Raw genomic sequence first — 12219 nt, 5'->3', positions numbered from 1 at the left:
ATTAGAATACAGAGAGACGACAAAGGGATTTAGGGCATGGGTGGCCGTAAACATGCCACTGCACATTCATAATGCAAGCCAAGCGAGACATAACTACTGTACGTGTCTTGTATAAGGAATAGAGGTGAACACCTAAAGGACGCATTCGTTCACAGATACATACAGAATATAAATACATGAACTATAATCTCAGTAATCCGCCGAAAGAGGGTGAAAGTTGATCAGGAAATCGCCGAGGTCTTCTCATACACAATGGCTTTTAATGTAGCAATTTCTGCCTTAAAAGACACTGATATGTCTGAACCACATGATGCAACAGGATAGTGGACTTTGATATGTTTCATCTCTACAAACATAAGTCAATCAGTCACCTAGAGTGGGGGTCCCAGTCTATCTCTTCAAAAGGAACCGATTATAGCCGAGGCCTTGATCTGTCCGACTGCATTGGGATCCTGCTGGCAGGGCAGTCTTGATATTCGTGTGGAGACGTGGAGCCCATTATTACCAGTCTGGGGCTGCAGAGGATTCCACTTGATGTGTACCTTTCATCTCCAAAGCCATCTCTCAGGGAAACAATAACCAGCCCTACAACCCCCTCCCACCCCCACTTTTGAACTCACCAGGTGGGGGCAGCAGTGCAGACGGGAATTGAACAGGTGACTCGGGGTTGTTTTGCATTTTGTTCATGCGCTGGATGGCTCGTCTGTCAATACATATGGTAAAACCAGTGTCAGCAGGTTTAATACATATGCAAAAGGACCCAGGCAGGTTGTGTGGCTTCTTTTACATTTTAATGGAAAAGCTGGGAATGACAGATAAAGCCATTGATTGGAAATGAAAAATTTCTATGCTTTCACAAGCAGATACCAAAGGAGACGTTTTCAGGCTATCTAATCCAGAACTGCCCTTTGGAGTCCAATCTTTCAAGACTCACCTGGCTTCACATAGCCAAAAACAGCCAAACCGTCAATGACTCTTTCAGACTACAAGACAAAGACTACAAGACAAACAATTATGATATGTTCACATTTATTGTGCAGTGACTTTTATATACATACATTTTATACACCTAATTTACATGAACAGAAATAAATTAATCTGCTAATGTTCCGTAACTCATCTTGCTTTAGTGTTGACACTGGACACACCAACAGAAAATTTTGAGGAAAAAAAACAAAAGAGCACAATTCCAAGTGACACATGAGTGACAAGGCAGTAATATATGAGAATTCAGTTTAGTCTACTTTTAGTTAGTGTTTATATCTTACATATATTTAAAGAAGCAGTTGATAAGATTTTAAGCATTCAATTATCTCTAAAATGTTACAAACATCCAGAGGAATCCATGAATGAAACCATTCTGTGAAAGGCCAGACATCATAGAGCGCTACTGTGCCCCTCTACAAAGCTTTTTAAATCTGGTGACAAGGTCAGACAATAAAAACAGCACCATGCAGCTTTATGCTTGGAAATCTCTCTCGCAGAGATCAGTCACGCTTGTGTATACAGAGATGGCAGTTATTTCTGATGAATGCATTTCAAATATGCATTTACTTGCATTTGTAATTTGCATTCTGCAGGTGCCAAAAACATATGTACTTTGCACTTCTGAATGTTCTTTAGTATTTTTGCATTTAAAAATAAAATTTGAAAACATAGACAACAGACATCTAGAAAGTGAAAAAAAGCCCTTGCTAGAGCTTATGAACAACTCAACAGTGATAGTAAGCAAATGAGACTCAATGATAAACAAGGGCTCTTAGACCAGTGTACATCGTTATGCACCAGTTAGGCTCAAAGGGAAGATCTTAATCTTAATCTTAGCACAATAGGTAGAAGGTTATTTGGTCATGGATGTTTAGAAATCACTGTTTCAAAGCTGTATTTTCAATATTTTAAATATACAATCATGTATTTTATATACATGTATTTTTATTTCAACACATTCCTCTTCAACAATATTTCATAATTGTTTTTTTTTATTGATACATTTGCAGTGGGAGGATTTGGAATTTGTAACAAGATACATTTTGATGTAGTTTTGCCTATCTGTGCATATAGTGAGGTTACTTGAGGATGCTAAGTAGGTAGCTAGCAATGTCTGAGACACTGCAGAGGTGAAGACTACCTAAAATCTTACAAACTGCATCTTTAATATGTTAGAGATGACTATTACTATTGTGCTAAATATTCATTACATACATACACATAGCAAAGATAAAATACAACTCGACTAATTCATGTGTTCTTTATAAAAAAGTAAATCTAACGAGCTAATGCGGAAATTATCTCAATTGTGTACATTTTAGTGTATGCAAACAATACAAAATACATTACTTGGAGTGGCCAGGGCCCAAACAGATCAAAATGTGGCAAGGAAAAAAAAAGAAAAATGTAAACCATTGGAGAAATCCTCTCTAGGTTTCCCCTGTACATAAACTGTAAATAAATGGAGACACTGACCTGCTCTCATCTTTTCAGTCTAAAGGGACTGACAGGGAAATCTAACCTACTGCTAGCTTATGATAAACACTGATACTAACTAGAGTGACATGCCTAAGAAACACGAAACACCACATCAACTCCAGCCTCCCCTTACCATACAGAAGCACATACAGAATCTACTAGGATACATTAATGGGTCTTAAGCACTAAACTGCTGCAAGCAGCAATAACTCTAAGCTAGTAAAACATGCAGCCTGTGGTGAGGTTCTACAGTACTATTCAGTAGTGGTGGTGGTAAATGGCTGTGTGTAACTCACTCTGATGGGAAATTCAGAGTTTGTATTTATTATTACTATTATTTCCATCACCAGATTTTCACCGTGGCACTGTTGTTCCGGCAGCCTTGCACCAAATCCAACCAAACCCTCCACTTCAAGTGAATGAATAATCACCTTGCAGCCCAACAGCCATCTTATCACCACACCATACAGGAACATCTGATTATTGCACACTAGCACTGAACTTGCAAATGTTCATGCAGAATGTATGAGAAACACCACTACACTCAAATCAGTGGTTGCTCACTATGTGACAGATGATCGTACAATTCTTTGGAAGACTAAAATACATTATTCGGGAGGGTTGGGGACATACAACTATGCGGCACACTTCTTAGGCTCCTACAGGGCTAGTATTACAACCTAGGTTGGGCAGACTGAGAGGTGTAATGATGGATTAGAAAATCAATATTAGGATACTCCACATTCTGCCTGACAGCGATTGTACTACCTTCTTTAGACAGTAGAAAAGGAGGAGGAGGAGGAGTGTTTGAGTACGATAATTGCACTGAAGAGGAAAAGGGAAAGAGCCCATTTCTGTGAGGGAATCTAGCAACCTCTTTGTCAAGCAAATTCTAATTTTTGCTTGTAAAATATATTACATCCATATCCAACATTCCTAGCATGGTTTCTGTTAAAACACAAAAATAGTTAGACTCACAGAAAGAATCCCAGCAAAGAAAAAAGATAGGTGCCAGGGCTCATTCATTTGGAGTTGAGATCTAAAGATAATTACAGTTATAAAAAGCAAAAGATAAAAAGAAAATAAAAGCAATCTTTGCAGTCACACATTTTCCCCAGTAGCAACTCCACGCACTAGACTAGTGACTAGACAAGTGAAAGGGTTGTAAGGCGAAACAGTGAGCAGGAGGACGAGAAGAGATAGGGAGACTTAGGAGTGAGAAGGGGCTGTTGTGATGGACCTGGTGCTTATTGGGTTGTGATTCATCTCCTCTCCTCCTCAAGGGGACTGAGAGCCTGACCTGTAGCTCTTGAAGCTTCCCAGCAGACTCTGCACCCCCTTCTTGACCCGTCGAGCCACAGAGTCGGCAGGAGGCGTGGGCAGGCAGGAGCCCAGGCTAGGGGGACGTGCATCCAAACATTTCTGGTAGCGAAGCTATTGACAGAAACCATCGACAGAACATTAACACAGGCCTAAGAAACACGAGATCAAAGCCCCAATACTGGACTGTGCATGTGAAACCACAAGGAACCACTTGTCAGAATTATTACACAAGCGATATACATCTCTCAAGCGTCTCCTTCAGAGAACACAGTCATTTGTAAGTAATTTACATCTCCAGCCCATCTTTTCATCTCTCTGTTTACATGCCTTTCATCCCATGGATTTGTTTATGACTCACCATGCAGGCGGCCTGTACGGCCTCGCTCAGACTGGCGGCATTGGGCTCACACCAGAACATGTGACAGATGAAATCCCTGGGGCCTTCAGCCATGATGAAAGCAAAGCTGTGGACATCCTTCCCCACACCCATGAAAGACAGGAACCGCACCCTGCACTCTGACAGCACCTCCTCAGTCTGGGGTTAGAAATACAAACGATACAGTAAGAAGAAAGCACTCACTGTTAAATAATTTTAATATTTTTATGTGACATGGCTTTTGGGACACTGCCACTCATGTTAAGGGTGGGCAATATGGATACAAAATATATTAATTTCAGACATTTTCACGATTCACAATGTGCAACATAATATTTTTTATTTTACTTTTCTAAGGCTTGGCTACAAGTTCCTGAAAAGTACCCCATCCCCCCAAACTGGCAACACTACAGTACTCCATTTGCAGTCTTTACAGAAAGTATAGGCCAACAAGAAAAAATGATATAAAATTTGAGCTTATCAAATTGAGTTGTTTGAGTTTAGCGATTTTTTTGAAGCCTTCATTTTCTACTGTTTTCATAGGAACCATGTTCTTTCAGAGATAAAACGTTACTGCATCCATTATGTCTTGCCATCATTTGCTTTTCATTTCATATGGTGCGCTTCTCTCAAATGACTTGGCTAGCAGAGTCCCTTTGACTGTTCACAACGATGCATTCAAGCAACATGTTGAGCCACGCAATTTTAAGCTTTCAGCATGTTCTTTTGTGTGCTTCCTTCAGCGATGACTAAACTGGATTGTTATGTTACCGCCTGCTGAACCAATCTTGAAAAATGTTTTGAGCGATGGTGCTGTGAGCAGTGACGGACTCAGCTAATCTGAAGCCATTCCAAACAGCGGCAGTAGAATCTTTTTTACAAACATATTCTTCTTCCACCGCCTCTCCGACTAAGCTATGTCCAGTTCTTTGTTTATAAAAGTAGTACGCAAAACTAATCTTCCCCGTCTGGAAGTAAACGTGAAGTCTCCAACAGAGAAAAACAGGGACATGTCCATCGCAGTAAGAATATATCCAATCTAGTTTTACCTTTTTGAACGACTACCATAAAGGACAGCATTGGTTGAATGTTTTTGTGAGACATGGGTTACTAAGTTAAGCTACACAGTAAAAGGTGCGTGTAAGCAGGTAATGTAAACAGTTATGGCGAAACTTATGATTGAAAATGCATGGGTCACACAATGCAGTTTTAACCAGTGACAATTATATCACCCACCCAAAGTCCATGTCATGTTGAGATTTTAGTGCCTCACCTGTCTTGAAAGTATTGTAAGAGTGGCTGGAGCGACATTAACAAAGACAGGAGTCCAGTCATGTTTATCTTTGCCATTCATTGCTGCCTCAAGCGCATCATTGATTGTGTCCATACCTGAGAAATGCATAGGAGACACAAAAAAAAAAAAAAAACATGACAAAACAAATTAACCTATGGGTTAATTGGGTTGCAAATCATTGTCATGATTAGGACATGGAAAGCATAGTGGCATTTCAAGGAACATTGTTCACTTAAACCATTACATCTCTGAAGGGTTTTTCTTATCCATGCAGTCCTTACCTACTGGCTTGGCCACAGTCTCATTACCAAGGTAATAAACATGGAAGCGCTGGAAGAGTTCATTTTTTGGAGCAGGAAACTCTGGTAAAAGATAGTAGGATTAAGTAATGTATTTTCACATATGTTCACAAATACAGTACTTACTTAATATTATGAACATTAAAAACATTTATGCTCCTAAAAGCATTGCTATACCTTCAACAGGGATGCCCATAGGATTACAGGGGTCAGAGTTGAGCCTGCTCACTCCTGGCTTGGCCGCCTTTCTCTCTATCATTATCTGAAGTTGGATTGGAGGTGAAAAAAGGTGAAAATTCAGTAAGGTGACGATTATGAATGCTTGATGATGAATCGAGGCATTTTCATGAATACATAATCACGCAGAATTCACAATGAGCATGGGGTCTGACCTTTGAGCACATCTCATGCAGGCTGGTGGCAATGTTCTTGGCAGGCGAGTCGCAGCGGAAAACGTGACATTTCAGAACTTGGGTCAGGTTGTCTCGAGCCACATAAGCAAAATCTCTGTAGGTGAAATAAAATGAACACAAACCATATTCACATACAGCAACATGAGTATCAGACAGAAATATGCGTAGGGGCACATCATAATACACATACTAGTACAGACACCACATACATGTGACAAACATTTGACAAAACGTCTAGGCATAATAATCATTGAAGTATACCTTTCCCTGTTCAGGATGGAAAATGCAGCATGGAAGAAAAAATATGTTTGTTAGAATACACTGTCGCAGGAAACATTTTAAGAAACACATCAGAGGAAAAATCAGGAAATGTCAGGATGGTGTTTTTTATGAAGATCTGTAATACTCCAAACAATCCAGCAGAGGGCAGTACTTCACCAGGGATAGACTATGTTGGGATTGCCAAAAGGGATTTCTTAAGGAATGCCAAGCCTCTGCTATGAGTCATAATGACTGCCACAGCTGTCTGTGCATTACTTAAAATGGCAAAAATAACCGCTGGGTGCAAATTCAGCAGGATTATGGTGCAACAGTCAGAAGTGTGAGACAAAGACCGTCTGTCCTGATACATATTAGGAATACTTTAGGATATTTATAAAATGACAAGCATAACCAGAGTTACTATAGCCAATATCTCCACTTATGGTGTAAATTCACACTCAAGCAGCTGTTACTAGAATAGTCCTAAGTGACTGTTTTCAGTTATTCATACCCAAGGAAGCAGAAGGAAACAATTTTCTGAAACAAACATTTTAAGCCCTTGTTCCCTTTGATTGATGAGTTTTGGTTTGAAGTCATTAGAAAAATATGTTTTGATAGAAGATCCTCTTGTAGAAACTACAAAACTTTGAACTGTGAATTAAAAACCCATAAAGGTTATTTTCCTTCATGTCAAGTGAATGATATGTGGTCATGCTTCTAGACCACAAAAAAGTACTATTACATGGGAAAAATGCAACCAGCCAAAGTGAAGCTTACTGCTTCCTTAAATACAAAAACAAAGCCTTTTTGAAGCATGTTTTCTTTCAAGCACATTAAGAGTTTGGCACATAAAACACATCTTTTTTTGTCTTGCACTGTGGATACTGACCTGCCATTGTCTCTGCCTACACCCCACACACGGATGCTGGCGATGGGCTGAGCATGCAACAGAGTCTGGCCCAGTGGGTCAATCAAGTTCATGGTGTCATTCTCCAGGACCATCAGCATATCCTTTCCCTGTCAAAGCAGATACACACACTCTAACAATGAGCAGTCTGGCTTAGAAAACCTTATGCAACAGAGTAATTTGTGAACTAGAAATAGGTAAAGCTCTTTATGCATGCCAATACCCATTATTACTATTTGGTTGTAAACAACATTCAAATCTTTACTACTGGCAATTCCTTATTACTCTAATACGACATTAGCCAAGGAATCATTTCAGAACAGCTTGAAACTAAAGCTGAAGAGATAATCACATAATCATGCACCCCATTTACACCTGGTATTGAAATGAGATCTGTATCTGGGTAACTTATCTGGATAAGGAAAAACGCATGTTTATGCAAGGTGAAAATGCACACAGCATGCATTGTGATTAGAATGTGATCGGATCTCAGCCACAGCCAGCCAGGTATAAATGCAATCCGTACATACATGCGATCGCATTTGTGAGAAAATACCGTCCAGGGGATAACAACGTCATGACTCTCTGAAGTTTGAAATCCACTCGACCACCATCTGCTCCCACCAGTCATCGCTCCTTTCCCTCAGCCATATAGTGAAGCAGTCATTGTAGCAGCCTTCACAGCAGCTGCAAGGTTTACATACTACTAGTGCTGCAAAAACGACCGGTCGTTGTTTCTGCTGCCTCCTATGAAAGAGTCGTAAAAGACGAGCCTTTCCGCCTCAAATGAAACATAAATCCAGACTGTACAGATCGCGTCTAATGACCCTAAACCTGCCATGTTTGTTCTAGTTGACAATGCCTCCTCCCCACCTACTCATCTGCTTTGCATAGTGCGTGCCAAAAATCTGATCTATTCACAATGCAGACAGAATGCAACAAGAACACATATAAATACCAGGTGTAAATGCAAAGGGCGTGATCAGATTGTTCATGATAACATATCTGGATACAGATCGTATTTTAATACCAGGTGTAAATGGGGTCATGATGCCTGAAGTCATGAGTAATACTTCAGGAACCACTTGAGATAATGGTTTAATATTCTGTTGAGCTGCCAACTTTATAAGGAGGCTCTGAGAAGCAAATCAAACTTCACGCAGACAGGAATCGTCAGTCAACTTCTTATGCGGTGCGATGGAATCCTCACCTCTCCCCAGATACCGGCAGTGTCGTGAAGGTTGTGTTTGTGATAAGAGAGCTGCCTGATGCAGTTGTTGACAGCAACACTGCTCTTCCCCGGTGCCATGTCCTCCTCAGACATCTCTACCCAGCCCAGGGAGCGCACTGCAAAACACTGGAATAGCACAAATAGGCCACATATTAACACAGGACTGAACCGGGGCGGCGGAAAACAATCCAGTTAGGAAAGGGCGGAGAGTTTGAGGTTTGTTGACAGAAAGCCGCGCCAACAGACTGCCCACTTCCTTTTGGGATCGCCTATTTCAGTGAGTCAGTTAGTGTTGGTGAACGTACCCAGGTTTTCTTTTATATTCATTTAGCTGTGTTGGCTCACATATAACTGAAAGCACAATTATCTAAATATATCCAAATGAGAGGAAATATCCATTCCATAATATCCAAAAACAAACAGCAAAGACTGACTGGAACTGATCCTGAAATGTGTCCAAGAGCTAGCCTCGGTCTCAGAAACAAAATTAACCTCACTCCCCACATCTTCAATAAGTTCAACAGGAAACATTGATTTACCTTAGTTTCTAAGTCTGTGCAGAGTGGAGCAAGCTTTTCTTCCTCCTCCGACTGGGAGCAATTGTAGCTACAATGACAGAGAGAGAGAGAGACAGGATGAGAACAGCTGAAAATATAAAACCGACTATAAAGACCTGCATGTAAATAGCTTCACCACCACCTACTTCAGGTTGATGGATGCATAGCGTAGAGTTGCCCCTTCAAACTCCTTCAGGCTTTGGTCAGAAGCCACCTCCCCCTCCTGCAAAGGGGACACAATAGAAGAAAAAGAAATAGTGATGAGTTAGAAATCAAAATTGCAACTTAGCTCAAAGCGTTTCAGCCAAAAGATATCAACTAACTGACTGGTCCAAGAGCTCTCATAAGTTTTGCAGCCTAGGGTGAGAGCGAGACATTTCACCACTTAGCCAGTGGGCCTAGCTGATGAAAATAATATATTACTCTTGTCAAGCGTGGAAAACACCACACATGTGCCTGTGAGCCATTCTGGGGTACTGACCCACAGTTTCAGAAGCACTGGATCAGTCTAAAAATGATCTAATGCCAGAAAAGACGTAACTGACAGTTCAGTGACATTTACTCAGCACCATTCACATAGTGATGAGCAAGAGGATTTTAAGGGCTTGACATTAAATTTACCACAGGACGGCACATATCAGTAGCCTGCAATTATTTGCAAAACGTCTATTCAACAGCTGCTGGGATAGAGAAGCCCACTAGGCATTTCTCAGAGATCCCCATTTTCAAATGTCAAATTAATTTTTACCCTAAAGTATCATAGTTTCATCATTTTTCATTTTTATTTTTCAGCACTTATTATTCTACGGTTGAGCATTTCCATGCACAATGAGAGACAAAGAAGCAGGTTCTGAAATCAATATAACTGGTAACCTTTTAAAAACACATTTGAAATTAGTGAGAAACACTGAAAATGTTGGATTATTGGCAGGTAAATTGGTCATTTGTTTAACCGACTAGTATTTTAATTACAATTTCTCCTGTTTATCTCAAGTAGGCTATTTTACATTTTTGTAAGACTTACTTTCCACAGTTCCCCATCACCAGCTGCTTCATCTGGGTTGGAAAGTTGAGCCCAAGATTCCTAGGAAATGTAACAGAAGACATTATTGGCTACAGAAACATGTGCCGGTGTGCATGTGCGAGCAAAACGTGTGTTTGACCTCACCTCAGCCTCCTCGCAGGGTGTAGTCTCCAGGGACATACTGGAGGACATTATGGAGTCGCCAACTTTACCCAGGGGTGACGGAGGCTCCCACTGGGTGGTGCCTGTGGGGATGTGCCAGTAGTAGGTGCCTGATGTGTCTCGCACTCGCATCCAGCCTGAGGGCAGGTCTGTGTCCGTCTCAAAGGCATTGGAATCCCAGAACGATTCTGAGAGGCAAAGAGCAAAGGAGAAGTTAAAATTGTACTCAGTATCTGGTTGTAACAGAAAATGAATACCACTCTGGCTGTGAATAAAACAGAGAACATTAGGTTAGATAATGGTGAGCAATTTTCAAACACCTACATATAAAATCCATGTAGTTCCTCTTACCTCTGTTACCATTTGGAGAGCTGTCAGCTGTGTTGTCCTGAGACAGCGCGGGCCAGCTGGCCTCTTCATCACTTGGTGTGCCGTTCACATTGGAGAACAGGAGACAGGCGTTCCTGCCCGCAACGCCACCCTCTTTCTGAGACTCCAGGTCACTCGTTTCCTCTGCCTCTGTCTCTTCTCTGGCAATACTTGATGTCTCCTCATCTCCCTCTGATTTCTCCTCCTTCTCTTTGTCATCTTCCTCTCGCTCTTTCTCTTCTGCAGACTCCAGAGTGTCAATAAGTAGTGGCTCATTAAGGATGTTCTTGGACTCCTCATCATTGAGGCCCGGGGTCATTGCTGTTTTGGGAGACTTTGTCTGCTCCTCGTTTCCCTGTTGTTCTTCCTGAGTGGTGTTCTGATGAGGGAAATCCTCCTTGTTCCCATTCTGGTTGATATTGCAGTTGTGGTCCTGGTCCTGCTGGTTCTCAGCTACTTTCCGCAGCTGGTTCTGGCCTTCCTTGACCCATTTGGCATTGTTGCCAGTGGAGTCCTGCTCGCCCCAATGGCTGCTTTCATTCAGCTTGTTCTTCAGCTCTTCATCTTGCTTTTGTTTATTTACTACATATGACATATCATCATCGTCATGGCCACCCATGGTAACGTTACCATTTAACAGCTCTGAGGGAGAAAGAGGTTGAGATTTATTAGCGTTAGCTGGCTAGCTAACTGGCGACGATTTAATAATCGAGGTTATACTGGCCTGTTTGAACTAAATTGCAATACAGCTGGAGAAACAATACTTATATTAGCTATCTGGGACCGTGTAAAGTCAGAACAGTTAAGTCACAACTGCAACCAAACGCTAACGTTAGCTCGATGCCACAGCGATTAGCAGCTCGGTTCTCGACACCGAAGTTAGTTTCTTATTCGTCTCTTCCGGTTGTCGCAGTACTGTAGCTACGTTTTCTGGCCGAATACGGAACGTACTTCTGCAGCTTCGTGCTGCATTTGCCACCACGACCTTTTTCTGTTTTGATATTAAGGACAATGTCTATCGAGTCATAAGCTAAATGCGCCGTAATCTATTCAGTCAGATGGTTAACAACTAAACATCTGATTTTAACAACATACCGAGCAGTAAAATTCAATGAAATATATCGGCTGGGTTCGCCTCAGCTGGAAATAACGGGCACCATCCGCCATCATCACCGTCGTCATCCCAGCTAAATGTTAGCTCGCTAGCTACTGTAAAACTTCCAAGCAGGAAAACCAAAGCGATGGCGGTGACAGCGATTTCTAGTGATAATGTTAAGAATGTCAACTTACCAGCTCTGTCAATCCCCCTATTTTCGAGATACACCCGCTTGTATCAGCTACATATTTCCATAAATCGAGGAAGCTCGCTTGGTTTCTAGGTGGTGTTTGCTGCCAGTGGGCTCGTCTAGTGATGGAGGATGAATCTGCGTCACGGATTCGTCACAGCCAGTGCCACACTGGTGCCACTCGGGGATAGGAGCAACATCCCACTCCTGTTGAACATGGTGGCCATGTTTACTGGATGTAGTAGTAAATA

The 12219-nt window shown here is 41.5% G+C and overlaps 1 protein-coding gene across 1 annotated transcript; it reads right to left on the bottom strand.

Moving 5' to 3' along the window:
* Window positions 1-1012: 1012 nt before the first annotated feature.
* On the bottom strand, window positions 1013-12091 carry apbb1 (amyloid beta (A4) precursor protein-binding, family B, member 1 (Fe65)). Its single transcript, XM_071925354.2, has 14 exons — window positions 11973-12091; window positions 10665-11324; window positions 10296-10501; window positions 10152-10211; window positions 9274-9350; window positions 9110-9176; window positions 8550-8696; window positions 7322-7449; window positions 6151-6265; window positions 5936-6020; window positions 5741-5821; window positions 5439-5554; window positions 4148-4324; window positions 1013-3900 (listed from the first exon to the last, which is right to left on the bottom strand). The coding sequence occupies exons 2-14, from the start codon at window positions 11299-11301 to the stop codon at window positions 3745-3747; spliced, it is 2052 nt and encodes a 683-aa protein (XP_071781455.1). The 5' UTR covers window positions 11302-11324; window positions 11973-12091; the 3' UTR covers window positions 1013-3744.
* Between the last annotated feature and the right edge of the window lie 128 nt (window positions 12092-12219).

Source organism: Centroberyx gerrardi, chromosome 6 (genome assembly GCF_048128805.1).
Source record: "Centroberyx gerrardi isolate f3 chromosome 6, fCenGer3.hap1.cur.20231027, whole genome shotgun sequence".
Lineage (NCBI taxonomy): Eukaryota > Metazoa > Chordata > Actinopteri > Beryciformes > Berycidae > Centroberyx > Centroberyx gerrardi.
This window is presented reverse-complemented; position numbering and strand designations above follow the sequence as displayed.

What these genes read in the sequence shown, in the direction of transcription:
- apbb1 (XM_071925354.2), bottom strand. Translation starts at nt 11,301, where the DNA reads ATGGGTGGCCATGACGATGATGATATGTCATATGTAGTAAATAAACAA. An exon ending in CTCTCCAAATGGTAACAGAG is followed by an intron (nt 10,502 to 10,664) that starts GTAAGAGGAACT and finishes TTTGCCTCTCAG; the next exon opens with AATCGTTCTGGGATTCCAAT. An exon ending in CCGTACAGGCCGCCTGCATG is followed by an intron (nt 3,901 to 4,147) that starts GTGAGTCATAAA and finishes TTCTGTCAATAG; the next exon opens with CTTCGCTACCAGAAATGTTT.